The sequence below is a fragment of the Phascolarctos cinereus genome, unplaced genomic scaffold (genome assembly GCF_003287225.1).
Source record: "Phascolarctos cinereus isolate Bilbo 61053 unplaced genomic scaffold, phaCin_HiC Scaffold_3;HRSCAF=262, whole genome shotgun sequence".
Classification (NCBI taxonomy): Eukaryota; Metazoa; Chordata; class Mammalia; order Diprotodontia; family Phascolarctidae; genus Phascolarctos; species Phascolarctos cinereus.
Window position 1 is genome coordinate 190,683,258 of NW_027555736.1, and position 13,264 is coordinate 190,696,521.

General features: G+C 39.0%; 1 protein-coding gene across 9 annotated transcripts in view; it reads left to right on the forward strand.

The window, feature by feature from the left end:
• The window catches only part of SQOR (sulfide quinone oxidoreductase), a 71,648-nt gene extending 69,424 nt beyond the window's left edge, over positions 1-2,224 (forward strand). For all 9 annotated transcript variants that reach the window (XM_078151392.1, XM_021009286.2, XM_021009285.2 and 6 more), the window contains 3 exons: positions 413-480; positions 685-863; positions 1,587-2,224. In XM_078151392.1, the coding sequence (XP_078007518.1) occupies positions 413-480; positions 685-863; positions 1,587-1,644 (305 nt within the window). In that variant the 3' untranslated portion in view covers positions 1,645-2,224. The remainder of the gene's footprint in view (positions 1-412; positions 481-684; positions 864-1,586) is intronic.
• The last annotated feature ends 11,040 nt before the right edge of the window (positions 2,225-13,264 follow it).

Genomic DNA, 13,264 nt, shown 5'->3' on the forward strand with positions numbered 1-13,264 from the left:
ACATTTTTCTCCATCACTTTCTTAAGTCTAGAAAATCAACAAAACAATAAATCAGGCCCTGATTTGTAGCATTTATCAATTCCTAATGGATAAATAAATGCTCATGCTGAAAATTTAACACCCAGCTTGCCTGAGCTGATACAACTGACTCCAAAACATTTTCTGTGTGTGTATGTGTGTGTGTTGAAATGGATGATTATGAACCTGCCTCCACCAGTCGCTAGAGATTTTTGGGAAACCAGAAATGGAAAGAATAAGAAAGATGAGGGGGTTTGTGAACATGAGGATGTATGTGACCTTTTCAGGGGCACATCTTTTGCTCCCAGCCTAACTTGTTTACAATGAAATTAATTTACAAACTGATGAAATAAAATGAATAGTACTGTCCTGACTGTTCATTTCTTTCCTATAGCTGCTCAGTCTGGAGTACTTGACTGCACAATTTCCCTGGTAATGAAGAATAAAAAACCAGTCAGCAAGGTACCGTGTTGTTGTAAGAGTTACTTAGCCCAGAGTACATGAAAATCCTTCTTTCTTAGCTTACCTGGAGTTGCTACCCCCATTTTACACCATGATCACCTTAATTATCTTAAAAAACCCCACCAAACCTCTTTAAAGACTTTAGAAGTCCACTCTGCATGAGAGAAATATATGTGTTACTCTATTTCTGATTCTCTGTTTCAGTATAATGGGTATACATCTTGTCCACTTGTTACCAACTACAACAAAGTGATACTCGCTGAGTTTGACTACAGTGCTCAGCCTCTAGAAACCTTCCCCTTTGACCAGGGTAAAGAACGACTCTCCATGTACCTTTTGAAAGCTGATATGATGCCTTTTCTCTATTGGAATGGAATGCTAAAGTAAGTATTATTTCAATCACATACAAAGCTAGTTCTTAAGAACCTCTTCTAATGTGTTATTGTAACCTCATTGAGCTCAAGAGAAATACTTCCAGGGAAATGGTGCTCTTTCTTATAAAAATGGGTGAATTTTACATAACGCTTTATGTATGCTATCTCCTAATAGCCCTGTGGAGGAAGTGCTTTGGGTATTATTATCCCCATTTTACAAATGAAGAAACTTAGTCTTAGAGAAGGTAAGGGACTTTCCCAGGGTCACACAGCTAGTAATTGTCAAAGGTCCTTCAAGGCAGGCCTTCCTGACTCCAAGAATTGCCCTCTATCTTGTAGATTAGGAGGGGTATCCCAAGTTGGCTGCCTCGTCTCCCTCACACTATCTTTCCCCACAGAGAGGATCTTTTGGCTAAATCACGATATTAATAATGAGGGCTTATATTCATATAGCACTATATACCTTTCAGGTACTACTCAATATTACCATATTAGGCAGGTCAGGTTGACTGCTTGAGAGGTGGAGAAAATGAGGCACTGAGAGATAGCACAGTAAGTCTGTAGCAGGGAATGAATTTAAATCCAAATATTGGACTCTATACCTTGAGTAGCATTCTAGCCATGGGACTATGTTAAGTGTCTCCCATTGATCTGGAATTTCTTTTTTCAGCATCTTGATGGTTTTGTTATTAATCACACATCCTTTCTCTCTCTCTCTCTTTTTTTAAACAGGGGCTACTGGGGGGGCCCAGGCTTTTTGCGGAAGTGGCTACATTTGGGTAGAGATTAGAGATCATTGAAGACCTGAATTCCTGACCAGTCTCCTCCAGTGGAGGGTTTTTAACCCCAAACTACTGCCTTCAACCCAAAGCAGAATGAAGGGCTTAAAGCTTAATCCTATAAATAACTTGAAACCGTACAATGGCTTCCTCCATTATTTATCTTTGAAAAAGCCACCTTATTGGCTTGCCTACCTAAATGAAAGAGTCCAATACTTACTTCATGAGGCATGTGTACCAGTGTTGATATTGTTAGCAGAAGACCATTATCATAATGGTGGAATGAAACACCACACTGCTATTTTTCTCCATTATGAATATTCAACACCAGTCTTACATAATTTATTTCAACAAAGCAAGTCACAGATCACCAAGTTAACCATAGATTTTTAGAATTTTTATGGATTTTAGGTGAGGCTGATTCTTAGATAAGTGGCCAGATTGCCAAACTGAGATGTACATTGTTTACATGTACTAATCATGTCTAATCACAAAACTGTTGAAATGGTGAGCATTCCTGTCTCATCACTTTCAAAATCTGTCCCTGAGGATGTTTTATTGAAGCACATTAAATCACATTGGTATGCTGGGCCTGTGCATGTCCTTAGAGTCTTTTATTGACACTCTCCTGTCTCCTATATACGTATTCTTGTTGTTAAGCCATTTTCACTCTTTGTGACATCTTTTTGGATACACACACACACACACACACACATATGTGTATATATGTATACACACACAACAGCTACATGTTATCCTTGGGAAGGAAGACATTAGTCATTGAAAGGACCAGGAAAGGTCCCATAGAGCTTGAGCTGAGTCTTGAAGGAGAACAGATTCAAGAGGCTAAGATGGGGAGGGAATCTCTCTCTCTCTCTCTCTCTCTCTCTCTCTCTCTCTCTCTCTCTCTCACATGGAGGATAGCTGGTGCAAAGATGCAGAGATTAGTGACAGTGTTATGTGAGGAGGAACAAGAAGCATAGTTCATTTGGATTGTAGAGTGTATGAACAGGAGTAATGTATTCCAAGTTTAGCAAGGGTAGGATGGTGTCAGATTTTGAAGAGTTTTAAATGCCCCAAAGAAGAGTTTATATTTGATTCTAAAAGTAATAGGGGACATTGAGGTTTATTGAGGAAGTGGGGTGGTGGCGGTGATGTGGTTTGAACAGTACTTTAGCAAAATCATTTTGGCTGCTGGGGTGGCGGTGGATGGATTGGAGTTGAGGGATACTAGGGGCAGAGAGATCAGTTAGGAGGCTATTGTAATAGTCCAGATGAGAGGGAATAAGGGCCTGGTTTAGGGTGGTAACTGTAAGTAGAAAGAAGAAGGTAGATTCAAGCATTGTGGAAGGAGAAATGATAGGATTTAAGTAACAATTGATGGGGTGCTTGGGGGTGAGTAAGAATGAGGAGTCAAGGATGACACAGAGATTGTGAACCTAGGGCGCGAGAAGAATGGTGGTGCCTTGGTAGAGACTGGGAATTTTGGAAGCTGGTGAGTTTAAGGGAGAGAGAATGCATTCTGTTTTGGATTTGCTAAGTTTGGGTTGCCTATGGGATATCCAGTCGGATGAAATATCCATTTGGAAGTTGGTGATGCAGGACTGCAGGTGAAGAATGAGACTGGGGCTAAATATCTACAGCTGGTAGTCATCTCTATAGACGTAGTGTGGTAGGACTAATATCTTTCAGCACTTCCCTCCAAAACACGGGTTAAGCTCATCTTTTTTTTTTTTATAATTGATTTATTTATTTTTACTTTTCAACATTCACTTCCATAAGATTTTGAGTTTTAAATTTTCTTCCCCTCCCTCTCCTCCTTCCCCAACATGGTGTGCAATCTGATATAGGCTCTACTTATACATTCATATTAAGCATATTTTCTCATTAATCATGATGTAAAGGAGAATTAGAACTAATGGGAGGAACCACAAGAAAGAAGAAACAAAACAAAACTGAAGGAAAAAAAGAGCAAATAGTATGTTTCAATCTGCATTCCGACTCCATAGTTCTTTCTCTGGATGTGGATAGCATTTTCCATCATTGTATTGCTGAGAAGAGCTGAGTCTATCAAAGTTAGTCATCACACAATGTGGCTATTACTGTGTACAACATTCTTCTGGTTCTGCTCAATTCACTCAGCATCAGTCCATACAAATCTTTCCAGGTTTTTCTGAAGTCTGCTTGCTCATCATTTCTTACAGCACAATAGTATTCCATTGCATTCATTATGCCACAACTTGTTCAGTCATTCCCCAATTGATGGGCATCCCCTCAATTTCCAATTCTTTGCCAACACAGAAAGAGCTGCTATAAATATTTTTGTATATGTGTGCATCTTTTCCCATTTTTATGATCTCTTTTGGATATAGCCCTAGAAATGATATTGCTGGGTCAAAGGGTATGCACATTTTTATAGCCCTTTGAGCATGGTTCCAAATTGCTCTCCAAAATGGTTGGATCAGTTTACAACTCCACCAAGAATGCATTAGTGTTTCAATTTTCCCACATCTTCTCCAACATTTATCATTGTCCTGTTTGTCATGTTGGCCAATCTGATAGGTGTGACGTGGTACCTCAGAGTTGTTTTGATTCGCGTTTCTCTAGTCAATAGTGATTTAGAGCATTTTTTCATATGACTATAGATGGCTTTAATTTCTTCATCTGAAAACTGCCTGTTCATATCTTTTGACCATTTGTCAGTTGGGGAATGACTTGTATTCTTATAAATTTGACTCAGTCCTCTATATATTTTAGAAATGAGGCCTTTATCAGAGACGCTGGTTGTAAAAATTCTTTCCGGGTTTTCTGCTTCCCTCCTAATCTGGGATGCATTGGTGTTGTTTGTGCAAACCCTTTTTAATGTAATGTAATCAAAATTATCCATTTTGCATTTTGTAATGTTCTCTATCTCTTTTTGATCATAAATTCTTCCCTTCTCCATAGATCTGAAAGGTAAACTATTCCTTTCTCCCAGTTTGCTTATAGTATCAGTCTCTATATCTAAATTGTGTACCCATTTTGACTTTATTTTGGTATAGGGTACTAAGATGTTGGTCTATGCCCAGTTTCTGCCCATCTGTTTTCTAGTTTTCCCAGCAGTTTTTGTTAAATAGTGATTTCTTATCCCAGAAGCTGGAGTCTTTGGATTTATCAAATAGTAGATTAGTATAGTCGTTGACTGTTGTGTCTTGCATACCTAACCTGTTTCACTGATCCACCACTCTATTTTTTTCATTAATTTATTTTGATTTATCAACAATCGCTTCCATAAGCTTTTGAGTATAAAATATTTTCCCCCTCCCTCCCCACCTCCCTCCGCAAGATGGTGCGCAATCTGATATAGGCTAAACATATACATTACTATTAAACATGTTTTCACATTAGTCATGTTGTAAGGAAGAATTAGAACCAATAGGAGGAACCACAAGAAAGAGGAAACAAAACAAAACAGAAGAAAAAAAAAGAACAAATAGTATGCTTTGATCTGCATTCAAACTCCATAGTTCTTTCTTTGGATGTGGATAACATTTTCCATCATGAGACTTTTGCAGATGTCTTAGATCCTTACATTGCTGAGAAGGGCTAAGTCTATCAAAGTCAGTCATCACACAATGCACCACTCTGTTTCTTAGCCAGTACCAAGTAGTTCTGATGATTACTGCTTCATAATAAAATTTAAGATTTGGTATAGCTAGGCTACCTTCCCTTGCATTTCTTTTCATTAGTTCCTCTGATATTCTGGACCTTTTGTTCTTCCAGATGAATTTTATTATTGTTTTTTTCTAGTTCTATGAAATAACTTTTTGGTAGTTTGATTGGCATGATGCTAAATAAGTAAATTAATTTAGGTAGAATTGTCATTTTTTATTATTTTAGCTCAGCTAATATAAACAAAACAAAAACCCAGATCAGAGAAAATATCCAGGAGGAAAGGGTAGTCAATAATGTTAAATATCATAGAGAAGTCAGTAAGGATGAGGATTGTGATAAGTCCACTCAATTTGACAATTAAGAAATCATGAGCAATCTGAAGCCAAATTGCAGAGGGTTCAGCAGATTGGGAGAGAAGTGGAAGAAATGTGTGTTACCACCTTTTAAAAATTTTTTTTATTTTTATTTTTATTTTTTTGTGAGGCAATCGGGGTTAAGTGACTTGCCCCGGGGTCACACAGCTAGTAAATGTCAAATGTCTGAGACTGGATTTGAACTCAGGTCCTCCTGACTCTAAGGCTGGAGCTTTATCCACTATGTCACCTAGCTGTGCCCCCCCCCCCTTTTTAAAGGGGTTTGAATGATAAAGGGCAGAAAGTTATAAGATGATAGATAACAGGTTTGATAGATAATAGATAGATAATAGGTAACTGTCTACTGAGAGTTTTTTGAAGAATGGGTGAGACTTTGATAAGTTTTTATATAGCAGGGAAGGAGCCAGTAGATACAGAGAGATTAAAAATGAGAAAACTTGGTTTGGTACCTTTTCTATACTGGAGGGCACTGTTAAAGTAAGTTTGGTTCCATTGTGTGTGTGTGTGTGTGTGTGTGTGTGTGTGTGTATGTATATATCTGTCTATCTATATTTATATAGATAGATAGATAATAGATAGAGGTCTGGCTGTAGAATCTAAAAGATCTCAAAGTCATGCTCTGATACACACCAGCTTGTGTGACAAGTTACTTATTGTCTCAAAACCCCGGATTCATCTAAGACTAGCGTAGAAGCCATATTTAATACCAGATGGATGATTCATTTATGTGGATGGAGAAAGTTCCCCCATCAGGAGCCCCTATACTGGTTACACCAGCAAGGTGAACACCAACAAAGAAATATGCATAAAGCTGCTTGCCTCTGAGGGGAGAGAGGAGGAAATAAGCATTTATATCATACCTAATATGTGTCAGGCATTGTGTTAAGTGCTTTACAAATATTAGCTCATTTGAGCTTCACAGCAACCTTGCAAAACAGATGGGTACTGTCATTATTACAGTTGAGGAAATTGAGGCAAAGTGCCTTACCCAGGGTCATAGAACTACTAAGGGTCTGAGTCTGGATTTGAACTCAGATCTTCTTGGCTCCAAGCCCAGTGTTCTATCTGCTCTACCACCTAGTTGCCACTGAAGAATTTAATTTCTCTCTCTAGACGTTTTTCACTCTTCATTTACATCTCCACCAAGAAGTTGAGGCAAGGAATAAATAATTATATTCACGTTCATCAATTTTACTGCTCGCTACACATTCTGGGAAAGGTTAAATACTTAAGAATGACAATAAGATTTGTATGTAGAACTAGCTCAGCTCTCTTTTCTGTCTACCTGTCAAACCATTTGGAAACAGCCAGAGTGAGTAGAAACAGAAATGAAAAGGAGAAGAGTGGGTTTAGTGAGGCTAAATCATCAACAATGAGGAGTGGGGGGGGAACCTCACGGGGGACAAGTAAGATTGGAAAAGAAGATTGGTCTGTCATGACAGAGAAACTGAGGCTCATTCACTTAGCAAAATTTTTTAAATTTATTTTTTATTTTTGGTGGCAATCATAGTTAAGTGATTCGCCCAGGGTCATACAGCCAGTAAGTGTCTGAGGTTGGATTTGAACTCTAGTCCTCCAGACTCCAGGGCCTATTCAGTAAATATTTTTTGCTATTTGCAAGGCATTTCAGGGGGGATGCAAAGAGGAATAAGAAAGACTCCCTGTCTCAGGGAGCTGACAGTCTAGTTGGGGAAATAAGAAATGGACACAGATACCTGTAATATATGGTAGAAGGTGAAGGTACAAAAGATAGGTACAAAATGTTCTTGTTTCATTGCCCAGAAGCAAGTAAGACTTTCGTGGAGAAGGTGGCTTTTCAGATGAGCCTTGAAGGTTAGGTAAAATTTAGAAAGGCAGAGAGAGGAGAGAAAAGCCTTTCAAATATGAGGAGTAGTGTGGAACATGAAAAGCGGTTGGGTAGGTTTAGATCACAGTGACATTTTTAGGGTTTGCTCTGGGCTTCAGATTTCAGCCCTCCTAACTTCTAGCTCACAGCTCTTTCCACTAGATTATTCTATGTTAGTGAAATTACAGCACAAACTTTGGCACTAGGAAATTGCTGACTCCATTTTGTATTATCCTGGGAAGTCTGTTGTAGACTTAGTTAGAGGGACATGTATTGTCTAGGAAGATGACCAGACACAATGGTCTATTCTGTGAGCTATGAAAGGTCACAGCCATGAGTTATGAAAGGTCAAAAATACGTTCACTTCAGAAAAAGAGAAATTTGAAATCTTATGGATGAATGAATGGATGGAAAAATATTTATTAAGCTCTTACCATGTGCAAAGCACTTAGTGCTTTATGCTTCAGACACAAATAGAAAATAAAGACTGTCCCTGTTCTCAAGGAACTCAGTCTAACGGGGGAGATAAAACACGTAAGGGTTCAGCTATAAGTCTGATGGGAAAATCTCATGGTTGCAGGAGAACTGATGGTCTCTAGTGTCAATTCCATTAAACTATATTAGTTTCTGATGCTGAATTATTTGGCAGTAGTGAGACCATCTTTGGTCATCCTGATCTATATCTGGCCACTGGACCCAGATGGCTTGGGAGGAGAAAGGAAGGCTGGTGACTTTGCACAGCCCTCCCTCACTTAAATACAATTCACTTTCAAGTCATGGCATCATCTTCCTGATGTCACGGTCCTCTTCGAGAATGAAGGACAAACAACAATTTGGCAGTACTATGTACCCTGGCACAGAGAACTTGTTTTCATTTTTATTTTATCTTTAATAGCTATGGAGGTGGGGACCATAGCACCTGGTGAGACAGTTGCCAAGTCCCCTAGCCACAAGGGTTACTTCCTTGGATGATAGCTGTAGGGTCAGGCTGGAAGCAGGGCTGGTGGTATTTTTGGGGAGAAGCTGCTATTCCTGGTGCTCCTGGGCTTACCTACCCTACTGTGACAAGTTATCAATAGTTAGTATAGGTGGTATAGGTCAATAGTATAGTATAGCAGAGATGGCAGGCCTCTTTGTCAAAGGGAATTGCTTCTGTGGTTGATGGCTCTGTGTGTGTGTGTGTGTGTGTGTGTGTGTAAGCAGAACAGATGGTTTAAGAATGCTGCTATTCCAGAGATCTTGAACCTGTACCACTAATTTAGGATTGGACAAGAACTTATCTATTCCAATCCTCTTATTTTATGAAAAAGGAAACAGCCAGAGAGATATAGTAGCCTTCCTTTGTGAGCTGGGGGCAAACAGCAAGAGAAAGGGAGGTGAAAACAAGCCATCTAATGAGAGTTATGCTTTTAATGTATGCCTCTATATATAATAAGGATGGGGTCACTCTGACTATCCTTGTGGATGTCTCTTTTCAGTTAAGGGGCAAATTAAAGGAAGTGAAATCCTTTTGGCAGGATGAAACTTCTTGAATTGAGCAAGTAGGAAACAGCAGCAATTTTTTCTGTAACTAAAGATTTCCTGTTTATCAATAGGGCTACCAGTAATCCTTCTAAAGGAGCAGTATATAAACTTACTACTCCCATGGGAGAGAGATAAAAGACCTTAGAGCTGGTTAAGAAAAGCTAACATTACTGAGTGTTGATTTTTAAAAAATGCCCTGATCTCCATAGTATAGGATTCTACATCAATAAAATCCCTAATTATTTTATAGCATGTAATATAAGAACCTATAGGTTACTGTTATTGGACCTCTCAAGTACAGCACTGGGCAACTCCCAAGAAATAATGCTGGGCAGAGGTAAGAACTTATGCTGCACATAGAGCAAAACTGACCTTGGCAGATATTTGTTTTCAAACATCTTGGCCCTTCCTTTCTGCACTCACTTCTCTCAGGGATCGGAGATGCTCAGGGATCTCTAATGTAATGTTTCCTATGGTCAGTGCCCCAAGTTCTAGGCCTACTTTTCTCAACTTCCCTCCCTCCATCAGACCTTACCTGACTAACATGCCATTTCATAAAATATTACAGCTGCAGAAAACCTCAGAATTCATCCCATCTAACTCCCTTATTTTATAGAAGAGGAAACTGAGAGCCAGAGAGGATCTATGGATCCTGGGGGTCTTACTGGGTAATAGAAGCTAGTTTTATAAAGAATTTGGTTTATGGTATTTAGTGTCTGATGGTATGTAACTGTGTTATCTCTTCCAGTAACATTTGTATCTTGTGTCTATGTCTTTACCCAAAGGTGTGAATAATATGGATAGGGCCAGTGGTGGCGGCAGGGTTCTTTCAGGGAATTGCCCCTAAAATTGCACGATATGCAGAGACACCCATTCTTCTTATATTTATGGCTGGCTTTGCCTTTATAGACCCAGTTTATTCCTCATATTTAGCCCACATAGAAACCAGAATTGTACAGATTGAGGAGAGTAGGCTGAATTGCTTTTGGGAAATTGCAAAGCTCTTCTCCTAACTCCTAAACTTCCCTTAGGAGACAGCTGGGTGACACAATGAATAGGGAACTGGGCCTGGAGTCAGGAAGAAATGAGTTCAAATTGAGCCTCAGATACTTAATGGTTCTGTGACCTTGAGCAAGTCACTTAAATTTTTGTTTGTCTCAGTTTCCTCAACTGTAAAAAATACACAATAGCATTTAACTCACAAGCTTATTGTGAGGATCAAATGAGATATTTGTAAAGCACTTATCACAGTGCCTGGCCTACAGTAGGCACTTTATAAATGCTTATTCTATTGCCTTCCCCTATACTACCTCTGTCTTTAGAAGAGTAAGCTCAAAATTTAGTTCCTCTCACCTGAGAGGAATGGTTATTAATAACCAGTAATTTGGGGACATGTAGAGTTCCCCCTTTTTTCTAAAGTCCTGATTTCAAAAGTTCCTTCTCTTGAAGGACAGTATTGATAATGAGTTTGGACTAACTTTCTTGTTCAGACCTTATGAGGCCATTGTGCTCTACTCAGGTTTGGATGGGGATAAATTATTTGAATAGATTGTCCAATAGATTGGAGGTAACTTAGAAGTAAATGACATAATCAAAATGTATTTGACTAGATTTGGCTCCTCATTGTAGTATTTATTCTCTTATTAATTGTTAAACAATCAGTTGATTGCCACCCTCAGGAATGCCCCCTTTTCTAATGGGCATATAACCCATGAGCCTACCCCCATGATTGTCTTTAGTCTAAGAGAGAGATGTCAAATGACCATCCTTTTTTTATTAAAATGCTGGCATTATTAATAAAATGATTAAATTACCCAGAAATTATGTCTTTCAATCCTTTTAAATGCCACACACCAAATTCATGTCTAAAGTTGGCATCACTACCAGATGAGTACTTCTGTGGGGTCCCAAAGGTCACTCATGAAGAGCACTCCTTAATAGGCTCTACATATACATTCCTATTGAACATATTTTCACATTAGTCATGTTGAAAAAGAAGAATTAGAACCATTAAGAGGAACTACAAGAAGGAGGAAACAAAACAAAACAGAAGAAAAAACCCCCCCAGCAAATAGTGTGCTTTGATCTGCATTCCAACTCCATAGTTCTTTGTCTGGATGTAAATAGCATTTTCTATTATGAGACTTTTGGAGATGTCTTCAATCCTTGCATTGCTGAGAAGAGCTAAGTCTATCAAAGTTAGTCATTACACAATGTGACTGCTCACTTCACTCAGCATCAGACCATACTAGTCTTTCCAGTTTTTCTGAAGTCTGCTTCCTCGTCATTTTTTGAAAAATATAAATTTATTTATTTTTAGTTTTCAACATTCACTTCCACAAGTTTTTGAGTTCCAAATTTCTCACCCCTCCCCCCACCCCAAGATGGCATGCATTCTGAATACCCCTTCCCCTGGTCTGCCTTCTCTTCTATCTCTCCCCCTTCCTTCTCTTATCTCCTTCCCCTTCTATTTTCCTGTAGGGCAGGATAGACTTCTGTACCCCATTTCCTGTATTTCTTATTTCCCAGTTGCATGTGAAAACATTTTTTTTAAAACATGTGTTGCTCATCATTTCTTAAAGCACAATAGTATCCCATTGCATTCATATACCCAGTGGGTCTAATAACTAAAGTAATTTTGAAGTAGCGATGAGTATAAATGATGTTCTGAAATATTTGCTGTGATGATAATATGTTATGAAAATATCTGTGATTTCTACTGGTGACAAAGTCACAGACACTATTACTACTACTACTACTATTGCAATTTTTTGCTTACATTCATATTTCAAGGAAATTTTCAATTTTAATTAAAGTTTAGTGAAGCTAAAGATGTAATTATCTTTTTTGCCCAAGCTCATGGACCCTCTGAAATCTATCCAGAGGCTCACTGAGTGTCTGTGGACCCTGGATTAAGCATTTTGACGCTAGAGGGAAGCTGAGAAGCCTCAGTTCTGTCAACTAGATTCAAGCAGAACAAGACCACCATTCCTGTTGGAGTTGGGGTTGTGCTTGTGCTTGTGCTTTGTCCTTCATTCTTGAAGAAGACCATGACGTCAGGGAGGTGATGACATGACTTGCAATTCACTTTGATTTGAGGGAGTGAGGGCTGTGTGGTCACCAGGCTCACTTTCTTCTCCAGAGTCATTTGGGTCCAATGGCCAGGTATTGATCAGGATGACTGGAGACAGCCCAGCCCTGAAGAGTAGGATAGGGACAAGGACAGAGATGTTGAAAGTAGAAGGAAAAAGAGAGGGACACTGTTCAGAACAGTGGGGAATTAGACCTATATTTCTTCTTGGTTACATTCTTAAAATTTTCATGTGTGCATGTCTTCTCTCCCCAGCTTGACAGTAAATTTGAAACCCCCGAATTGTCTCCTTTGTACCTCTCTTTATAATTCCCTAGCTATGCAGGTGAATAGTATGGACTCAATAAAATAATACGGGCTGAATTAACACTTGGGTACATTTGGTCAGATCCTACTGTGTTGATTCATTATCTGATAAAATAGAGAAGAATCGAGAATGATCTCCCATTGATGGGTGGGGGTGGATAGGATTTACTTTTTTAACTTTAGAGAAAAGGTGTATGGTGTTGGTACCTCCTATAATCCCTGCTCCTAGGGAAGACTGAGGCTGATAGGTCCCTTGAGATGAGGAATTCGAGCTTTTGTAGGACCAGAGCTGATTGGGGTGTTCATACCAAGTCTGGCACTAATATTATGAGCCCCAGGGTGGGAGGAGACACTGGGATGACTAAGGAGGAAGGAACTCCATGAATGGCCACTGCATCTCAAGCCCTGGGTGAGATAGGGAAACTGAGTCTCCAAAAAAATAGAGGAAAAAATGAGGGAGATAGTTCCTGTTAGGGAAAAATTGGCAGGGGGAACACTGGGAGTTTGTGAATCTCTTTCTCTCTGAAGTGCCATAGAAAAATGGTGTGATTTGGTGGCTGATACTTTTCATCACCTGTAGAATGTAAGGTTTATTGTTGTCGTTGCTGTTTTTGCTGTTGTATGCCCCATGCCAAGAACAATGCTTGGTATATAATAAGTTCTTAATAAATATTTGAATGGAACTGAACTGACTTTGAAAACCAGAGAGAAAATCATATTACGAATGAAGGATGTTTTTATTTGGGGAAAGGTAGGGAGAAGAGTAGAGCTATAATTCATCATTTTTTTTATGCCCAGGTCAAGGTGGTAAGAGAAATAAAAAGTGTCCTCAAATC